Source organism: Malania oleifera, chromosome 12 (genome assembly GCF_029873635.1).
Source record: "Malania oleifera isolate guangnan ecotype guangnan chromosome 12, ASM2987363v1, whole genome shotgun sequence".
In the NCBI taxonomy this organism is placed as follows: Eukaryota; Viridiplantae; Streptophyta; class Magnoliopsida; order Santalales; family Ximeniaceae; genus Malania; species Malania oleifera.
In genome coordinates, this window is record NC_080428.1 from 8,192,405 (window position 1) to 8,213,110 (window position 20,706).

At 33.7% G+C, this 20,706-nt stretch overlaps 1 protein-coding gene across 1 annotated transcript in view; it reads right to left on the reverse strand.

Moving 5' to 3' along the window:
• Window positions 1-1,089: 1,089 nt before the first annotated feature.
• The window catches only part of LOC131143823 (nuclear polyadenylated RNA-binding protein 3-like), a 37,543-nt gene continuing 17,926 nt past the window's right edge, over window positions 1,090-20,706 (reverse strand). The window contains exons 3-4 of the mRNA XM_058092192.1: window positions 1,301-1,554; window positions 1,090-1,222 (exon numbers count right to left, since the gene is read on the reverse strand). Of these exons, the coding sequence (XP_057948175.1) occupies window positions 1,090-1,222; window positions 1,301-1,554 (387 nt within the window). The remainder of the gene's footprint in view (window positions 1,223-1,300; window positions 1,555-20,706) is intronic.

Here is a 20,706-nt window from a genome sequence, read left to right on the forward strand (position 1 = left end):
TAATCTTCAGTCGTATGAGAAAATTCTTTAGTCTTCTGAGATTAAACTTCAGTCATCTGGGCAGTTAAAAATTTAGTTTTTTAGTTTAGTTTTCAAAAATTCTTTGCTTTCTTACTTTGATTACTCATAAAACTTTTTTCGGGGTTTTTACAGTAAAGTTTCTAAGACCACAATAACCCCTAAAGAGCTTCAAAATATTTCCATGTGATATTTCAATATGAAGTACTTACATCATTTGTCTTAAAGCCTTAAACATTCTAATCTTCAACTCTTCCATGGTTTTTTTGCTTTGAATCCCCTTTTAACTTGAGCTTGAATCAGCCTTACATACTTTACTCATTTTGGTGTTGCTTGAGCTTCCTTTAGATCACTTTAAATATGAATGTGACTTTTTAGTCCTTAGTGATCTTGAACTTTTATTGCTATTCTTTCTTTTGAAGTTTGTCTTTAAGCATTCCTGAAACATCATCACTTTAACAACACATGTTAAATCAGCCTTCAATTGTTATCATCAAAATGAGATTTGAAAGCAAGTTAGGCCAACGATCCCCCCCTTTTTAATGATGACAAATAAGGAGCAAAAATGAAAGATCCTTTGAAAAGGCTTCCCCTTACAATAAGCATGTCTTTTAACAATTTTGAAAAATGATGATATCAAATATGAATAAGTTCAAAAAAATAAAAATAACATTTGGGCATATGAACACACACAATCAAGTATATTTCATTATAGCATATGTCATCATGTAGTATGCTTTAACTTCTTTAACATATTTGCTCATTGTGCTTTAACATTCATAATTGCTCAAACTTCATACTCATATCACAATCCATATTTGCTCAAAATTCATAATTATATTTCCTCAAGATCTATACTCATATTTGCTCAAAATCTATACTTATATTTGCTTAGAATCTTCTCTCCCCCTTTGACATCATTCAAAAATAATTGAGGGGCATAAGGCAAAAAGTCATTATAAGAGCATAGTCAAGTTATACAAGCATAGGAAATTCAAGCAAATAAAAGCAAGACAACATAAAAACCAAACGTTTACATACAGAGTACTTAATACAGTAAAAGACTAAAATTCAGTTATTAGCATCATCATCATTATCCTTTTCAGCATCTTCATCACCTTCCTCTTCTTCACTTTCCTCAGTATCTTCATCATCACTTCGAGGGGGCGAACTAGTGTACATAGGATCATCACCTCGGGATGAGCTAGCATGATATTTCTTGATATGAGTGAGGCGCTGTTTAACTGAGGAAAAATTCTCCTAGAGGGTTTGAAGGCTAGACCTCATATCCCTATTGAAGGTGGAGAATTCACGATAAAAGGGCATGGGCCAAAAGGGAATTTCTGCAGAAGGTCCTTGGTCTTGAGTTGGAGGAGGAGGAGGAGGTACACCTACTGGTGCTCGTTGAGGTCTTCCTCCTTTTAGGTACCAACCCTGATCACTCTTGTCATACCCCATTTGCTTAAGGGTTGTGGAGTTGAAGAGGTCATAACGAGTATGTTTTATGAACAACTCGGAAGGTTTAGTAACATCAAGCTGAGCAAAAATGAGGTTTAAAGCACCTACATATGAAAGAGTAACTCTAGATGCTTCTAACTTTTCCCACATCCACTTCAAAATAAGACTAGACAGATCAAGTTTCTTTCCTTTAAGTAAACACCAAAAAATAAAGCACTCAACATAGGAAAGATGATCGAAAGAGCCGGTCTTGGGTAAAATGCTATGTGAAATGATTTTGTGGAGGATTTGGGCCTAGAGATTCAATTGTTTGTACAACGGTGTGAAGTCTTGCTCTAAAATCCAGGATTGAGCAAAAGCAGGACATTCAAATTCTCCTAGAGTGATATGTAGAATGGGAGCTAAAATTTGAGGAGTTAAAACAATTTTATTGCCTCTAACCTCTGTAGTTAAAACACCATCTCCATGAATCATGCTAGCATAAAAATTGTTGAAAAGATTTGGGAACATGCCTTTGGCTTGGTAAACCACAAAGTTCTTCTAACCTATATTCCTAAACATGGGTAGTATTTCATGAAATTATGTATCAAAGAAGGTGGCGTCGATCACCTTACCAAGAATAGGATCCGTAGAACGGAGAGTAGAATAATGTCGTCTTAGTGCGAGGCATATTGAAGGTCTGAGAGCAAAATCCATAGGTAAGGAAGTATAATCGTGTTGGGAGGCTTGGATTCAAGAGATATTTGGTGAGGATTGAAGGACACAAAGAGTTGGTACCTCAGATGAGAGATGGAGCAGTGTTCAGAAGTATGAAGTTAGGCTTTTTGCGTGTTAAATATATAGATCTTGTGACTTCAATATACTGAAGATTAAGCTCAGTGGTCTAAAGATTTATAGAATAGGAATCTAAACAGGCAGTAACACCTCAGTCAACTGAGGTGTGATGGCTCAATCGACTGAGCCTTTAGGTTACAGTGCTTAGTCGTCTGAGCTTCCAAGCTCAGTTGTCTAAAGTATATAAGTTTGTACAAATTCTTTTTATGCTTATCCTAAAACTTTTCAAAATTACTTCCCTACTATGTTACAATCCAAGTTCTCTTCTAATGGATATGAATCTTTCTTCGGAGAGAGGTTTTGTAAAGATGTTCGCCCATTGGTGATTTGTGTTTATAAATTCAAGTAGGATGTCTTCTTTTTTAACATGATCTTTTAGAAAATGATGTCTTATGTCAATGTGTTTAGTTCTTGAGTGTGATATAGGATTTTTAGATATATTTATTACACTTGTGTTATCATAGTTGATTAGAATAGTTGTATATTCTAGATTAAAGTCTTTTAATTGTTGTGTCAAGTACAAAGTTTGCACACAACAACTCTCAGCTGCTACATATTCAACTTTTGTGGTTGATAAGGCTACGAAGTTTTGTTTCTTTGAAAACCAAGATACTAATGATCGTCCTAGGAAGTGACATGTACCCCTTGTGATTTTTTTATCAATTTTACATCCTGCATAATCAGCATCCGAGTAACTAATCATTTCGAATCCGTTGTCCTTTGGATACCAAAGTCCTAGATCAATTGTTCCTAACAAGTATCTTAGGATTCTTTTCATAGCTACTTGATGAGATTCTTTAGGTGTTGATTGAAATTGTGCACACATGCACACACTAAACATAATATCGGGCCTACTAGATGTTAAGTACAATAAGCTTCCTATTATACCTCGATAATATTTCATATCAACTGGTTTTCCCTTTTCATATTTATTAAGGCTTATTGAAGTACTCATGGGAGTTCTTATGGGTTTACTTCCTTCCATATCAAACTTTTTAAGCATATCTCTTATGTATTTTGATTGATTAATGAATGTTCCATTTTTAGCTTGCTTAATTTGTAAACCTAGGAAGTAATTTAATTCTTCCATCATACTCATCTCGAACTCATTTTGCATACACTTTGCAAATTCCTTACATAATTCATCATTCATAGCACCAAATATGATATCATCAACATAGATTTGAATTATAAGCATGTCTTCATTTTTGGTTTTAATGAATAAAGTGGTATCTACCTTTCCTCTCGAGAAGCTATTATCTAGTAAGAATCTACTTAATATTTCATACCAAGCTCTAGGAGCTTGTTTTAATCCGTATAATGCTTTAGTTAATCTAAACACATGATCTGGATGCTTTATGTCCTCAAATCCAGGAGGTGGTTCTATATATACTTTTTCATTACTATAACCACTTAGAAATGCACTCTTTACATCCTTTTGATATAATTTAAATTCTTTATAAGATGCATAAGCTAAGAGCATTCTTATTGCTTCCATTCTAGCTACGGGAGCAAATGTTTCATCATAGTCTATCCCTTCTTCTTGGTTATATCCTTTAACTACAAGTCTAACTTCATTTGTAACTACTATTCCACTTTCTTCCTTTTTGTTATAATTGAATGATTTCCCAGTTTGGGGACTAATATCCATACTTTGCTTCTTTCAAATTGATTCAACTCTTCTTGCATGGAAATTATCCATGAATCATCACTTAAGGCTTCTTCTATATTCTTTGGTTCTTATTGAGATAAGAAGGATAGTAATTGAATAAATTCTTCAATAATGATCTAGTAGTTACTCCTCTAGAAGGTTCTCCTATGATTTGATTTTGGGCGTGATTTCTTACATATTTCCATTCCCTTGGTAATTCAGGATTTTCTATAGGATTATCTTTTGGAATTTCTTCATTGTTCTCTTCTTTTTCTTCTTTGATTTCTAGACCTTATTCTTTTTGTGAAATATCATCTTTTTCTTCATTCTTGATTTCTTTTGCAAAGTGATTTGATTCATAAAAGGTTAGATGAATTGATTCAATAGTTGTTAGTGTTCTTTTGCTATAGATTCTAAAAGCCTTACTATTTGCAACATATCCTACGAAGATACCTTCATCTGACTTAGCATCAAATTTCCCTAAGTCATCTTTGTCATTAAGTACAAAATACTGACATCTAAAAACATGAAAGTAAGCTATGTTAGGCCTTCTTCTTTTCCATAATTCGTAAGGAGTTTTATTTAGGCTTGATCTAATGGAAACTCTATTTATTACGTAATAAGCAGTATTAACAGTTTCAGCCCAAAAATACTTAGGTAGTTTATTTTTATTTAACATTGTTCTAACCATTTCTTGAAAGGTTCTATTCTTTCTTTCAATGACTCCATTTTGTTGTGGAGTTCTAGGGGCTAAGAAATTATGACTAATTCCAAGATCATTACAAAACATTTCAACATCTTTATTTTTTAACTCTCTTCCTTGATCACTTTTTATATTTGAGACATTGTATTCTTTCTTATTTTGGAGTTTCTTGCATAGATTTATCAACATATTGCAAGCCTCTTCCTTGGATGCTTAAAACAATACCCAAGTAAACCTAGAATAGTCATCAACTATTATGTTGACCCTATGGGCCATACCGTGTTTTGATTATGACAAATACTTTGGTATTTAATGGTTACCAAGTTTGTGTGCAGGTTCTCATTGACAAGTTCATATAATGGCATACGGCAACCTGAAGAGAAGTGAAGACCCCAATACATTTATTAATTGTTGTAATGTTATTGGGTCTGTAATAGTAATTAGGATATGGTTTGTAATTATCTTTGCATGTCATGCATGTAGGTATTTGTAAGCTCTCAAAAAGACCGTAGCTTGACCATAGGGACCAAATGACTTTAGGGCACCCTTCGTTTGACCAACGCCAAGTTTTTGGGCTTACTTGAAAAGACCTTAGGTACCTACACTTAGTGCATATTTTCCCCAAAATCACTTACATTATCAAGGGAAATAATTAAAGTAAAATTAGACAAAATAGGGTAAGTGTGTGAGAGGTCGCGCGACCGAACCTCAGGAGTTCAAAACTCCTCAGGTGCCCGAACTACTGGAAAGTCAACAGTTTGACCAGGCTTCGGGCGATCGAACCCAAAATGACCTTATCTCCCTCGGGTGCCCGAACCTTTAGAAGGTTACTTTTCACCAACTTGGGCTGCCGAACCTTCGTGTTCAAATTAGACTTCGGGCAACTGAATTGGTTAGTTCGGTTAACCAAACTTAGCACCGGGCACCTGAACCTATGAACAAATGTTTCTGACTTTTGTTCGGGCTACCGAACCTTCACTCGAGCTACCGAACTATTTTTAAAAGTTTCTTTAAATGAGTCTGTTCGGGTGACCGAACCATAGTTCAGCCACCCGAACCTCGCCGGGTTAAAATTATTTTAACCAAGGTAAATACGAGTTAATAAGGGTTAAATGTGCTTAAGCATTTTGGAACTTTTCTAATAATACCGAATAGGTCCCAAACAGTTATATTTTTTACCTTGTCTATAAATATGGGTTCATTTGTAAGGATTAGCATGAGATTAGCCAAAAACAATTAGCAAAAAATCCTCTCTATTTGAAAATCCCACTTTGCTCAAATACTTTCAAATACTCATTCCTTTGATAAATCTTGGTATTGTAAGAGCTTAGTGAGTGTGCTTGTGATTGCTAGTATTGCTAATACTCCCAGTGTGCTTGTGTGATTGAGATAATGTTTTTGGGGAGTTTATCTTAGGTTTATCCCACAGATTTTCATACTATAAATCTTGTGTTGGGATAACCTAGTAGGCTTAGGATATTTGCATTGTTATCGCAAGTGTCCAATAGCTTTGTTTTTGGTTGTGCAAAAATATTTTCAAGCAAGCAAAATATTTTCAAACTAGTAGTGTGCCTATTTCATTGAAGAAAATCTCCTTAAACTAGTTTGAATATATGATTGATATCTCTGGAATACTGATGTGCTATTGATTTGTGCTTTGCTTAAATTCCAAAGTATTACTTGTTTAGAACACTCTTGAATATTATTGTGATCATATCTTGTTGAGTGTTATTTGCACGTATATACACATCACTGAGCTTACATCTACCTACATAGTTGATGTGTATGTGATTGATTAAGCATACTACCCGTACTTGGATACATATCTACTTTACATGAAAGCACAATCACTATACCAACTTGATTGAGAAAAATACTATTGTATTTCCAAGCATGGGTCTAAAGAGGGAGACTAGCCCTGTGAAATAGTCTCAGATTGGCTTAGACCCGATTAAGAAAGTTAGGTGCGTCATCCTGTTAAGGCGTGTTGGTTGAGGTCAGCCCCTTGAATTGACTTTGTTGTATTAGGTACCGCTCCACCCGTTAAGTGAGCCATTAGTGGAATCCTTGGGCTTACGAGCTAGAGGTGGGGACGTAGGTATAGTTGGCCGAACCCCGATAACATATCGTGTGTCTATTTATATTTCTGAACTTTATATTTACCACATGTGTATGTTATTGTTTGAATGATGTGCATGATTTAAATTATGTATATTACACTTATCTGCGCATTTGGGTTGATAGACCTAGGTTGTGAATGCACTGTTGCTCAACTAGTTTAACCTAGGAGAAAAAGTTTTTAATTTCCAATTCACCCCCGTATTGGGAATACACCAAAGCTAACATATTACGAAGGCATATTGCTTACCTCCTAAGCTTTGAATTCTAGTAGGACCAAACAAATCCAAATGTATAAGTTCTAAGGGTTTACTTGTCAATATATGTTTCTTCTTTTTAAAGCTTGTCTTGTTTTGTTTTCCGAGTTGGCAACCATCACAAATTTTATCCTTAATGAACTTTGTATTAGGTAAACCTTTGACTAAATTCTTCTTAGATAGTTTTGATAGAAGATCCATGCTTGCATGTCTTAGTCTTCTATGCCATAGCCAACTAGCTTCACTTATGGCAGCCAAGCATGTTACATTTTGAGAAATTAGACTTTCAAGGTTTATACAATACACATTGTTAATTTTGTATGCTGTGAATAGAATTTCATAATTTCTAGCATTTTGAACTATACACTTATTGTTAGAATTGGTGTATTCCTAAGAGGGGAGGGGGGGTGAATTAGAATTTTAAACTTTTTCTCCTAGGTTAAGTAAGATATCAGTATTATTTCGCAACTTAGGGTCTTTCTAAGCAATCCAAAATGTGCAGATAAGATTAATATGCAGAAAGAAAATCATGCACGACATTCATAATATTACATACACGTGTAGTAAATAAGTTTGCGAAAAAATAAAATGCACACACGATATGTTATCGCAGTTCGGCCAATACTGCCTATGTCCCCGCCTTGGCTCACAAGCACAAGAATTATTACTATTGCTCACTTAACGAGTGGAGTGGAACCAGATACAACCAGGTCAATTAGCAGGGCTGACCTCAACCTAAACACACCTTAATAGGATGGGGCACCTAGCATTCCTGTAATGACTTGAAAAATAATGGTTTTTAAATAATAAAGAGGGAGGGAAATGGAAAAAGAAATAGAAGGAGGAAGCAGGCTACTTGAATGAACGCTTCGCGTTCGTCGACGACATTGAACTTTGGATATAATAACCTAAAATTCTTACATAGGGCCTCATCTACGAACATAGGGAATTCGTCAACGAGCGCATAAGGGGATCTTGTCAACAAAGCCACGCCTCGTCGACGAGAAGATACTGAGAGGGCTTTTAGGATAGTCTGAAATTCATCGATGAGGGAGGAAGTTCGTCGACGAAATTATTAAAGGACTCGTTGATGAGGTGACGTGTCTCGTCGATGAATCCAGCTCTATAAATAGTGAAAACCTGGATTTTTGGTGAAATTTTGGTGCAAGAAACCTCCATTTTCTCTCTTTACGCCCCTTTCCCCTTCTCTCTTCGATTTCGGCTCTGGTTCTCGCTAGATTGAAGATCTAAGGCAACTACGATGCTTTTGGCGAAGTTTTCAGTAAGTCTATGGGAGTTGATCGTGGGGGAAGTCAGTTTTAAAATCAACCCAAATTCAGGGTAAGGCATTTTATTCATATTATGTCTTTCTCATAGTTATAAAAAATGTTTTAGGTAAGAAAATACTGATGTTTTGTTCTGGGGAGTGTGGTTTTCCGGTTGTTGAACTAGGAACCCTGCGGGTATAGGGTCAGAATTTCATAAGGGCTTTTCAGAGTTAAGGTAAGAGAAATATGCTATACTAGGAGTTTTAAGAATGTTAACAAAGATTTGATAGACACATATATATACCAGTTTATTATAAAGTTTTTACAGAATAAGAGTTTTAATGTTTGTGTGGCCTGAGTAGATATTTACTTGATGTAGAATTTATATAGTGTTTCAACATATCATGTTATATGGTATATATATATATACAGATATTCACAGATATTTTAACAGACAGATTTATATAGATTTTATTCAGTTCCGTATATTATAGTATTTTCAGAATGCTATGTTTTCCTAAATGTCATAATGCACAATTTATATAGACAGATTATTATACAGACAGTTTATAAAGACAGATTATATAGTTATAGCATCAAGATGCTACAGTTACTCAGATGTTACAGTATTTACAGTATGGTATTATAGCGTTATAGTTATTTTGGAAACATGATGAAAATAGTAAAGATATATATATATATATATATATATATATAAATGTACTTATATAGTATTAGATCCTTGTGGAAATATTACAGACAAAAACAGTTTACAGAATACGGTACCATTGCTATATATAGATAGAGTGCAACCACATATCTCAGATAGTGTGTGGGTATTATCTAACTGTTCTTGGAGAGGATGCAACTCCCTAGTACGCTGGGTAGAGGGGGCCGGTTAGATGAGGTAGCAGCCAGTCTCGTGCTTAGGAGTGGATGCAGTTTGGCTGGGCTGAGGTAGTGTAAAGTATGATGACTTACCTGGGGGGCTGACCAGGTTAAGTCCCACCTACGAGCCGCACAACACTGTCATGAGGGGTTAAATCATAACATACAGAGTCCCAAGGAAAGAGCACAGTTATTTATATGTATACAGTTTTACAGCTTTTGTTGTATATAGTATGATATAGCAATATAAATGATTTAAAATTTAGATGATATAAATGTTTTAAACTACTATACATGTGTTTTACAGATTGCCAGATCATGCAGTTTTATATATATTAATGTTATAGTTTTATGACTCGGTTGCCACACACTAGTAATAGCATGTTTTCACTTACTAAGCGTCAACTCACCCCATTACTTTAACATTTTTCAGGTGAGCTAGCTAGGTGAGCAGATCAGGCTCGCAAATAGAGATCACTTGGTCACCCTAGTTATAAAGTAAGTTTTTGTGTAGGGTTTTGTATTTTTGGGGTGGTTGACACTGGAGAGAGAGATGTATTATGTAGTTATGGTTGCAAATACTGAATTATGCTATTGTGTATATATATGTATATGTGGTTATGTGATTTATGTTTTTCGTTGCTTAGGGGTACCCATTATATTTAGATATTGGAGTAATCTGTTATTATAAAAATAAAATGGTGAGAACTTTGAGGACGTTACATTTCCTAACCGGATCAAAGCCAATCCGGGACTATTTATCAGGGCTAGTCTCCCTCTTTAGGCCCTTGCTTGGAATACAATAATGAAATAAAAATTTTTGTATACAACCAAATATGCTTTGTAAACTAAGTAGATGTGTACGAATATGCTCAACCAAATCATGCACTCATATATGATAGGATTTCAAGCTAAAGTGAGATTTTGTTAACCAATGTGGTAACTCTCAAACAGGATGTAAATCAATGTGTGTATGTGAGAGTGAGGCTTTTGATGTCAAGCCAACATGCTTGTAATGTGATTAATCATAAGCTTTCTATAACCCTAACAGATATTTCAAACAATATTTTTCAAACATCAAGCATAGTAGATAATAGGGTTTTCAATCTTGCTAAAAATGTTTTCATCAAAGCACAAATCAAGCTTATGAAAACTTGTAATGAGGATGCAAGATCTTAAACCACACAAGGGTTTTTCCTAATCAAATATTTATGAATGAAATATTATGGGAAAAACCTTAGCTAACTCTCCAAAAAATCAACACATAATCAAATATAAAACAAGGGAGAGTTTAGCTTATACAAAGAGTATGAAGAACACTACCTTCTCTCAAGATTAATGACTAGATGAGTATAGGAGGTAGATTTTTGAAATAGGATTGAAGAGATATGTAGATATAGAGATTTTGGACAAAGATATTTTCAAAGAATTTTTACTAATCTCAAATCCTAATCCATGCTTTATTTTGCTAATGAAGGGTTATATATAGAATTTGGAAAGAATATAGCTATTGGGGACACGCTAGGTATTTTTGAAAAAGATTAAGTAAGTTTAATTAAAGTTAATCCAGTTTAACTTTAAGTAAAAATTCAACAACCCGAAAGGCTCGATCGACCGTACTTGAGGTTCGGTTGACCGTAGTGTCCAATTCGGTCAACCATGGAAAAATTGAACTGAAAGTATGGTCGACCATATTGAGGGTTTCAAAGGCGATTTTCCAAATTCGCATGGTTCGGTCGACCAGGTCATTTTGAGCTAGGATGTTCGGTCGACCGGGCAGTTGGAAATTCCCACGTAGGGTTCGGTCGACCAGGGCGTTGCCTATATGTTTCTGGTCAATCAACCAAGGGGTCAACTTGTTGACCCAGTGGGGGTTCAGTTGACCAAGACATTGGAGTACATTTCTGGTCGGTCGACCGAAGGGTCAAAATATTGTCCCGGTGGAGGTTCGGTCGACCGAAGGTCTTTGTGCATTAATGTTTAGTTGACCAAACATGCCAATTTGGGCATTCGGTCATTTTCTTCTTATGAGAATGTCCCTATACATATGATGATTAATTTTAAGACAATAGGGCATATTTTAATGAAGTATAAAGAGTCCTAAGGTCAATCCAGGTCGTTTAAGCATATACCCTAAAAAATCCGACGTCGGTCGACCATCCCTAAGGTTCTGTGGCCCCTTATGATCAGTCAATGGTCATCACTGAGCTTTTATCCATATCATGCATGCAATGTATTATTACAGACCAAATTAAAAATTAAATGTAATACAATGAAATTTAAATGTCTTCTTCTATCTTGCTCTTCAATTCCATGGAATGTGCCAGATTGATGTGAGTTTTAAGTTCCTGTTGGCTTCTATTTTACGGTATCTTATGTCTATGCTGAAATGAAAACCTGTTCACACACTAAATGCACACATAAGACACTGGTGGTTTTTCAGCATCAAAATAGGGATTGGACTCAAAAAGTCAACACTTATCTTTCTTAAATATTATGACCTTTGTCACTAAGTTGACTTATACTTAGAAGATTATGTTTTAGTCCATCAACTAACAAAACATCATCAATAGTAAGTGAGGGTTCTTTACCAATTTTGCCTAAGCTGATAATTTTACCTTTGGCATTGTCACCGAAGGTCACATATCCTCCATCTCTTTGAGCTAGGGTGGTGAACTTTGTTCAATCTCCCATCATATGTCTTGAACACTTGCTGTCCAAGTACAATTTTTCTTTGGATGGAATAAACCTAAAGCATACCTACAAGGAAGGATTTATGGTGTTACTTTTTAAAATCCAAACTTTCTTAATTCTTTTTAAATCATGTCTAGTTTTAGTGTTAAATTTCCACTCATTCTTAACTTTGACATATTTCTTCTTAAGTGGACAATTAAACATTATGTATCCCTTATTCCTACACAAGTAACAAGTAGTATGTTCATGTATGTTTGTAGAGGATGTACTTGCATAGTGTTTTTCTTCTTTCACAAAGTATCCCATGAATAAGTTCTTCTTTCTTTTGTTGGCAATTCCGTTGTAACCTATTCCTTCTTTGTTGTTAGTCATCCTTTGTTGTCCAACCATTTTCTCAAAATTCTTTTTTCCTTTAGTGAAGTTGTAAATGATTTTTTCTTTATCTTCAATTTTACTTTTGAGATCATTTATCCCTATATCTTTCTTGTCATCATCATTCACTTGTGATTTCACTAATTCTCAAGACATATTATGAATTTTCTTCATTAAATCATTAATGTGAGAATCCTTTTCTTTTTCGGCCAATTTATAACTTTCTAGTTGATTCTTATGATTTTCATTTTGTTCTTTTAAGGCTATGTTTCTCTTAGATGCTTTGATGAACCAATTGTGTAAGTTAAATAGTTCAGCTTGAATTTCTTTGTAAGAAGGCAAACTTTAACATGATTCATCACTTGATTTTTCCGAGGAGGAGTAGTAGGAATTTACCTTAGCGTTGGGTGCCATGAAGCACATGGTTGCCATCTCTTGTTCACTGGATTCATTCTCCGACTTGCTTGAGGTTGTATCGTCCCATGTGGCTTTCATTGTTATTTTCTTCTTCTTCTTTTCTTTCTTGAGCTATGGGCAGTCAGGCTTAATGTGTCCAACCTTTTTACAATGATAGCAAGTAGGAGGATCATTTTTATTTTTATTTTCCTTCTTACTTGTTTCACCTTTTTCAGTTTTTGTACCTCTGAATTTTCTAGTGAACTTCTTATTTCTTTTAAAGAATTTTTCAAGTCTTTTAGTGATAAATGCTAGTTCTTCATCATCTAATTCACTCGTTTCATCATCTTCTTCACTTGAGCTTTCTTTAGATGCTTTAAGAGCTATAAATTTCTTATTTTATTTTTCAATGTTCCTTTTTCTCATAGCCATTTCAAAAGTGAGAAGTGATCCTATAAGTTCATCTAGTGAGGTGGTCTTGAGATTTCTACCTTCTGTTATGGTTGTAGCTTTTAGTTCCCAAATGGGTGGAAGTCCTCTAAGGATTTTACGTATCATCTCATAAGTGGAATAAGTTTTCCCTATAGCATTTAATGAGTTTATGATATGTGTAAACATAGTGTACATGTTTGTGAACGATTCATCAGGATTCATCCTAAAGGCTTCGTATTCACTAGTCAACATATTGATTCTATTATCTCTAACATCTACGGTACCTTCGTAGGTTACTTCAAGCTTATCCCAAATTTCTTTTGCTGTTTTACAAGCCATAATTCTATTGAATTCATTGATTTCAAGTGCACAATATAGGGTGTTTATAGCACTAGAGTTAACTTGCAGCCTTTTATAATCCATCTCGGTTATCTCTTTTTCTTCCTTAGGAACCTCTTTTCCGTCTACTAGTTTGGTAGGAATTAAGTCACCATTTGTGATAACCTTCCAAGATTTTCAATCCATAGTTTGAAGATAAATCCTCAATCGTTGTGGTGTAATTAAGTCCATTGAAGACAGGTGGTCAAGTTAAGGATTGACCCTTTCCAAAGGGAACTACTCCTACATGTGCAATGTATATCTTTATATTACTACTTTTCAAGATTTGTTATAACACGGATCTGATACCAATTGAAAGTCAAGGTGTAGTCCAAAGAGGGGGGGTGAATTGGGTTATTAAAATTTTCTTTTAATTCTTTTTAAGAATTTTTTAACTTTTAACAACACTCAATAAAAATTTAGTTCGTTTAATTAATCCACAATCATACTTAATCTCAACACAATTAAACAATAACCAAACAATCCAATCAAACACAATATACTTAATCAAGATATAAGATGTAGCACTTTTCAGCTTTAGCAAAAACTCAAGGTAGAGTTCATTTGTAGCCCTATGAATATGTGTTTGTTTCAAACCCTGTAATGAATGAACTTTGCTTGTCCTCTCTCAACTAAGATTTCTGAAAATGATTAAACAATGTACTCCCTTTTGGGTTACCACAAAAGTTTAATCAAAAGTTCTTTCTTAAGTTAAGAGTTTTCTTAATCTCGGTTTTTGATTTTCAACAGCCTGCACTTTGCATACACACCATATATAGGCTAAAAGTAAAGAGAAGGGTAAGAGTGAGACTAAGATTTTTATGATGCTTATCCCTAGCCTACGTCCTTGCCTTAGGCCAATACCACCTAAGGTTTCCACTATAGCACTCTTTATAGGCGGAGCAAACCTTTACAAATCCCTCCTTAAGGGTAGAGCCCCCTCTCCAAGTGATATCCAGCGCTTGGTCCAACGATCCAAATAATTCTTAAATCGTCAATAACTACAAGAAAGATAATATACAATCTGGTGTACAATGACACTCTCAAAAGAGCAGATTAGTACAATTGAAAGCACTATACACTTCAATATTAAATATCAAAGGAAATAGAATTGAAGCTCAAGAGTGATTTCACCAAATTTCTTCTCTAGATGAGAATCAGCGATTCAGAAGTTTAGAACTCAGAGAAGGACGATTTAGTACTTTAGAATTCTTCAGCAATTAAGATTTGCAAGAGTGAGCAAGAAAGATCTTTGAGAGAGCAAGAGAGCTTTCAGCTTTCGAGCAAATTTTTAATTACTTGGTATGATTTGATTTGATAAAATATGTATTTATAGGCTTATAAAGGTATTTTTGTGTTGCCTAATATTACTTGGAGTATTTCCCAAGTTTTTATGAAATTTATGGCACAAGAAACTTAAGTTTGAAATTTAAAACATTTAAAAATTATTGTCGTTAACAATGTTCAGTTGTCTAAAGCATCAGGTTCAGCCTTCTGAAATTCTTTAAAATACTAAAAATATAACTGAAAATAGGGTCAGTTGACTGAGGTGACACAGTTCAGTCATTTGAGGTTATACTACCTTTTGAGGAATTCATTAGGAAATTCTTCACTAGACTGAACTTAATCTTCATTCATATGAGAAAATTCTTTAGTCTTCTGAGATTAAACTTCAGTTGTCTGGGCAGTTAAAAATCTGATTTTTCAGTTTAGTTTTCAAAAACTCTTTACTTTCTTACTTTGATTACTCATAAAACTTTTTTCAGGGTTTTTAAAATAATGTTTCTAAGGCCACAATAACCCCTAAAGAGCATCAAAATAATTCCATGTGATATTTCAATATGAAGTACTTACATCATTTGTCTTAAAGCCTTAAACATTTTAATCTTCAAGTCTTCTATGGTTTTTTGCTTTGAATCCCCTTTTAACCTGAGCTTGAGTCAGCTTTACATACTTTACTCATTTTGGTATTGCTTGAGCTTCCTTTGGATCATTTTAAATATGAATGTGACTTTTTAGTCCTTAGTGATCTTGAACTTTTATTACTATTCTTTCTTTTGAACTTTGTCTTTAAGCATTCCCGAAACATCATCACTTTAACAACACATATTAAATCAACCTTAAATTGTTATCATCAAAACGAGATCTGAAATAATCTCGTGCCACACATTTAAATAATAAAATCATACTTTAATAATACTCAGAAAATCATATACCTCATAATATAATCATATATTCAAATTTAAAACCAACATATGCTCAGATTAAAATCAACATAATATCCATATAATTATATTCTTTAATTTAATCAATTAAACTTTGAAATTCTTGATATAATTTATTCCTATTACCTCACCCAGAAGTGATGCTTAGGAAGCCCAAACCTAAAATCTGCTCTGATTAACTTGCTAAGGATTGAAGTCGAGACCCTGTGGTGGTGTCCGATCATCAATTTTCCTGAATAGTGGGGAGAAATTGAAGAGAGGTAATGAGTTTACCTTATCCCAGGAGTGGTGCCTATGATGCCCTAATCGTAAATTCACTCTGGTTAAAATGTTGGTGGCCGAGATAAGAACCCAGTGGTATTTTCTGTTCTTCAATCGGCCAAGAATCAAGGAAAAAAATGAGGAGAGGGAGAGAGATAAGTAGAGGAGAGAGAGAGAGAGAGAGAGAGAGAGAGAGAGAGAGAGAGAGAGAGAGAGAGAGAGAGAGAGGCGTGAGAGACTGAGAGAGAGACTCTCTAGAATTCTCAAGATTGAATTTCAATCCTTAACATATATATATATATATATATATATAGAATATTATATTATTATATTATATTAAATATATAATATTATATTATTTAATTAATTAATAATTAATTATTATTATTTTTTTGGATCACTACAAATGCTCTCTACTTTTAAAATATTTTGCAAGAAATAATCAAAGAGAGAGTGTAATATACTTTGAATGGTAAAGAATGTAAGCAATAAAAGAAAAAATATTTTTGAGAGGATTTTTGCTAATCAACTTGCTAATCTCCCTCTAATCTAGAAAAATGAAGGGGTATATATAGAATTCCTGAAATTTTAGACCGTTGGGGATACAGAGGGAGTTTTGGAAAAGTTTGATTAAATTTAACCCTTGTTTAATGTTATAAAAAATTGTGAACCTGAGAGGTTTGGTCGGTTGGTGCATAGCACTGGTCACTCGAACAGACAAAGTTAATTTGAAAAAATTTGAGGGTTTGGTTTTATGGGGAAAAGTTGGTCAGCCGAGCTAAGGATATTTTCCAAACCTTCGTAGAGTGTTTTTTAAACTGAAAGTTTGGTCGGTCGGGCTAGGTAGAAAAAGTCAATTTAAAATTTTGGTCGGCAGTGGAAGTTTAGTTCAAAATATGTTTGGTCGGCCGAGCCAAGTCAAACATTTAACTTCCTAACTGTTCATTCGACTGAGGCGTTTATAATGCCAAGAGGTCGGTCAACCGAGCACCTTGAAAAGTCAAGGTATGCCCTAACTTTGACCTTAAGCTATTTTCAACCCTATGGGAAAGGATGTGATATTTTAATTTGAAGGGTTGGTCAATCTAAGGTTTTGGTTTGAGCATTCATTCCTTATCATACATGAGATGCAATTATTATGGACCATAAAACTTAGTACTATTACAATACATCTTGAAAGAATAAACAAAAAGTTTCATGCTCTACTCCTTTGCAATTTCATGGATTGCATCGAATGGTGTGCGCGTTTAAGTGCTTCTCGGTTTCCATTTCTCATCTGTCATCCGTGCTTAGAAAAATGAACCTATTTAAACACTTAGGTCAAAGATGAGATACTGTGATTTGTCATAATCAAAACAGGGAATCAGACTCAAAAAATCAACAATTTCTCTCTTTTTGATGATGACAAACAGAGGAGCAAAATTTGGGTTCGCTTGACAAGGCTCCACCTAACAAAATGCATAAATAAAAAATGATATTCAATAATGTTCGCATACCATCATGAAGACTTTAGAACTTTTCAAGTTGTGCATTTAAGTACAGTTATCATTTTCCATTTTGAGTAACAAAAGTTCAAGGAGAATGGACTAATTTTGCTCTCATAAAACATCTCCCCCTTTTTTTCATCAGCAAAAGGGCAAAAGCAAAAAAAAACAAAATCTCCCTTTTTGCAAAAGGACCATAAATAGCAGAGCCCCAAAATATTTTTATAAATTTCATGACTAAAATGATATAATTTTTGAACCTAAGTTATGAATGCAAGCAATAGTTTTTCTGGATAAACATTTAAGCACACACACTGAATTATAACTAGAAAAAAAAAAACAATCATGTAGATCCAAAAAAAAAAAAATTAACAATCAAATGCAAGATTATATAGAAGAACTTGACAACTTTGTGGCTAAACAAGATATTTCTTATTTAAAATTTTTTAAAAAAAATCATTATACTTAAGCACATGAGCCACAATGAACTTTCCAAACAAATCTAAGCCTAAAGATAGGTGAGCACCAAACAAGATAGTTACGTTTAGATGCACCCCCTTTCGATTTGAATTCTAGTTTAGGTGCAGTGAGCTGCTTATACTAATCTAAGATGGTTTCACTAAGTATGTCATGTAGTATAAGCAATCATTTCAAAATTTTCTAGCATAACTATATTGGATTTTGATTATGCAACCAATATAATTAACCCTATATGCCCCATATGCATCAGAAAAAAAAAAATATTAAGGCATGCAATAGTGCTCATATACCTAAGAACAATCCATATCTAAATATAGAGTTGTAAGAGCCATATATGATGCTTTAGGTTTTCAAAAGAGCCTCAATATCCAAAAAGCGAACTAATGCAAGTTAGTCCTTTATGCCCTTTATGTAAGAATGGAGCTCAGCTCCCCTGAAAATTCAATGTGTATGTAAGGATGGCGTTTAATCTTCAATTAGTTTTCACTCATCCTTTCAACAATGTTTTAACATTCATTTTATCATAATCATCTTTGTACATGGTTTTATTGTGGAAAAATTTTCAAAACTTTGGCAGCTTGTCATCTGTAAATTGGACATTTTTCCATAAAACTTGTACTTGAAATTTTGTTGTTTTAAGAAAAAAGTTCAATTTTAGCATGCAACAACCTAAATCCACTACTAGCATGCAATTATCATCACTACATCAGTCATGCAGGTGGCATTCAATACAAGCATGCATTTCAATAGACAATCAACACAAAATTTTTAGTGAAGCTCAAGGTGGATCAAAATAAAGAAAAGATTACTATCCATCAAAGATATTTAGTTATTCAAAAACAATGTGGACAGTATTTTGCAATGTAGTTATCATAAGGGCATATAGGCATAAAAGATATAATATCAAAAGAGCATTTCAATTTATAGTCATGAAAGATAAATGCTACCCCTGAGTTATGCACTCAACTCATTAAATGCCCCCTTTTTTTATTTTATTTTATGACTTCTTAGCCAAGTATCTTAAGATTTTCAATAATTTAAGGTTGGCTTTGAATGCTTTGGCTTAGAGGACCAAAAAGTCATAAATAATTCTTCTTCAGGTTCATAAGCCTATATTTCCTCTTTTCTTATGAATCTCAAAGTGTGAGAGGCTCAAGTTCGAATGGCTTTGGACTTTTAGTATTCGTACATAGGTTTCCTTTGAAATATGTTTCTTCGTCTAGATTGAAACCTAGCGCAAATAATTTTAGCCATTCAATCTTAAAAAGGAAATAAAGATCTAATGGATTTGATTTAAATTTGAGAGCTAAAAAAATGAATACTCTTAAGGATTAAATTTGTATAATGTTCAGAAGAGTATTTAAGAGAATTAGGACTATATATATATGATAAGAAAGCTAAGGTGCATCACCTGACAATTTTGGCTAAGAACATTTATGAGTATATGAATTTTTTGAATAATACTCTTTGGTGATGGGAATGTAACCTTGAAATATGATCACAATTTAGAGCAAGTATATGAGCCAAGGATAGATGAATCTTTAGAATAAGCACTAGCAAAATAGGATGTTATAATTTATAGTGCTTAAGCCTGGAGTGATGACTAATATTTTGATCAAGGCTTTTATGCGCGAAGAATGTCTTTAGGGAAAAATGATATATGACTAGACGAATTCCCTAAAGCCCAGTTTCGTGCAATGGACAGTAGTTGCTTAACCTAAGGTATTATATTTAAGCATGACTTAAACATTTAGAATTATTTACCTGGCAAAGATGCCTTGTCCATTTGGAAGTGGATTTTACTCCAGCATACTATAGCCAGTGTTTTTATGTTTTAACTGGTATGTATATATTGTCTTGATTTTCAAAGGTTCTCAGTATCACAAAATAGTACAGTGAAAGTATGTACTAAGAATTTTTATATTAAGCCCGAACCACTTCCCAAGCCTACAGTTATTAGTACCCCTTATAGCTATTCCTATGTTTTAGGGAAGAATTAAAGATTTATGTAATTCCTATTGGATTCTGATCTTCCCTTGGTCCTATGGGATTAGCCTTCATGATGACCCACGCCATTTCCTTATCCAAACCTTTGGCACCTTTAAATGGACATGTGAATCGAAGGTGGCTTTTTCTTTCATCAATAAGCATGCTGTGTAATAACCTGGAAAAAAAATTATTAAAAAAATTTATTAATTAATTAAAATTATTAATCAATTAATTAGTTTAATATTATTAAATTAATGTGTTAAATAAGCAAATAAAGGAAATAGAAAAAAAATTAAATTAAATTAAAATTATTTATTAGTAATTAATTAGTTAAACATTATTAAATTGATGTATTAAATAAATAAATAAATAAAATAGTATGAAAGAAAAAACAACTAATTGAAATAATATATATATATATATATATATATATATACACACATATATGTAAAAGTTATCTTCCTGAAGCAAAGCATCAGGAAGAAGTTGTTTTTTTTTTATAGAGGCAGCCGCCCCTCCTGCACCAATTGCTTCCGTCTCCATCACTCTCCCTCTCTCAATTTTTTAATGGATTTACAGCGAATCAAGAAACGGAAGGTGTCATTCGATTCCTGGTTCCGCTACGACATTTCTACTAGAGCAGATTTGTCTTGGGAACGGCTTAGGCACTGCTCCTCGGGAAAGGTAATTTTTTCTCATTTTTCTAATTTCTCTTTAAATATTTTGTTAAATCGACGATAGGGTACCACCACGTGGTCCTAGTTGCGATTGTCATCATTTTGACATAAGTAAAGTTCCAA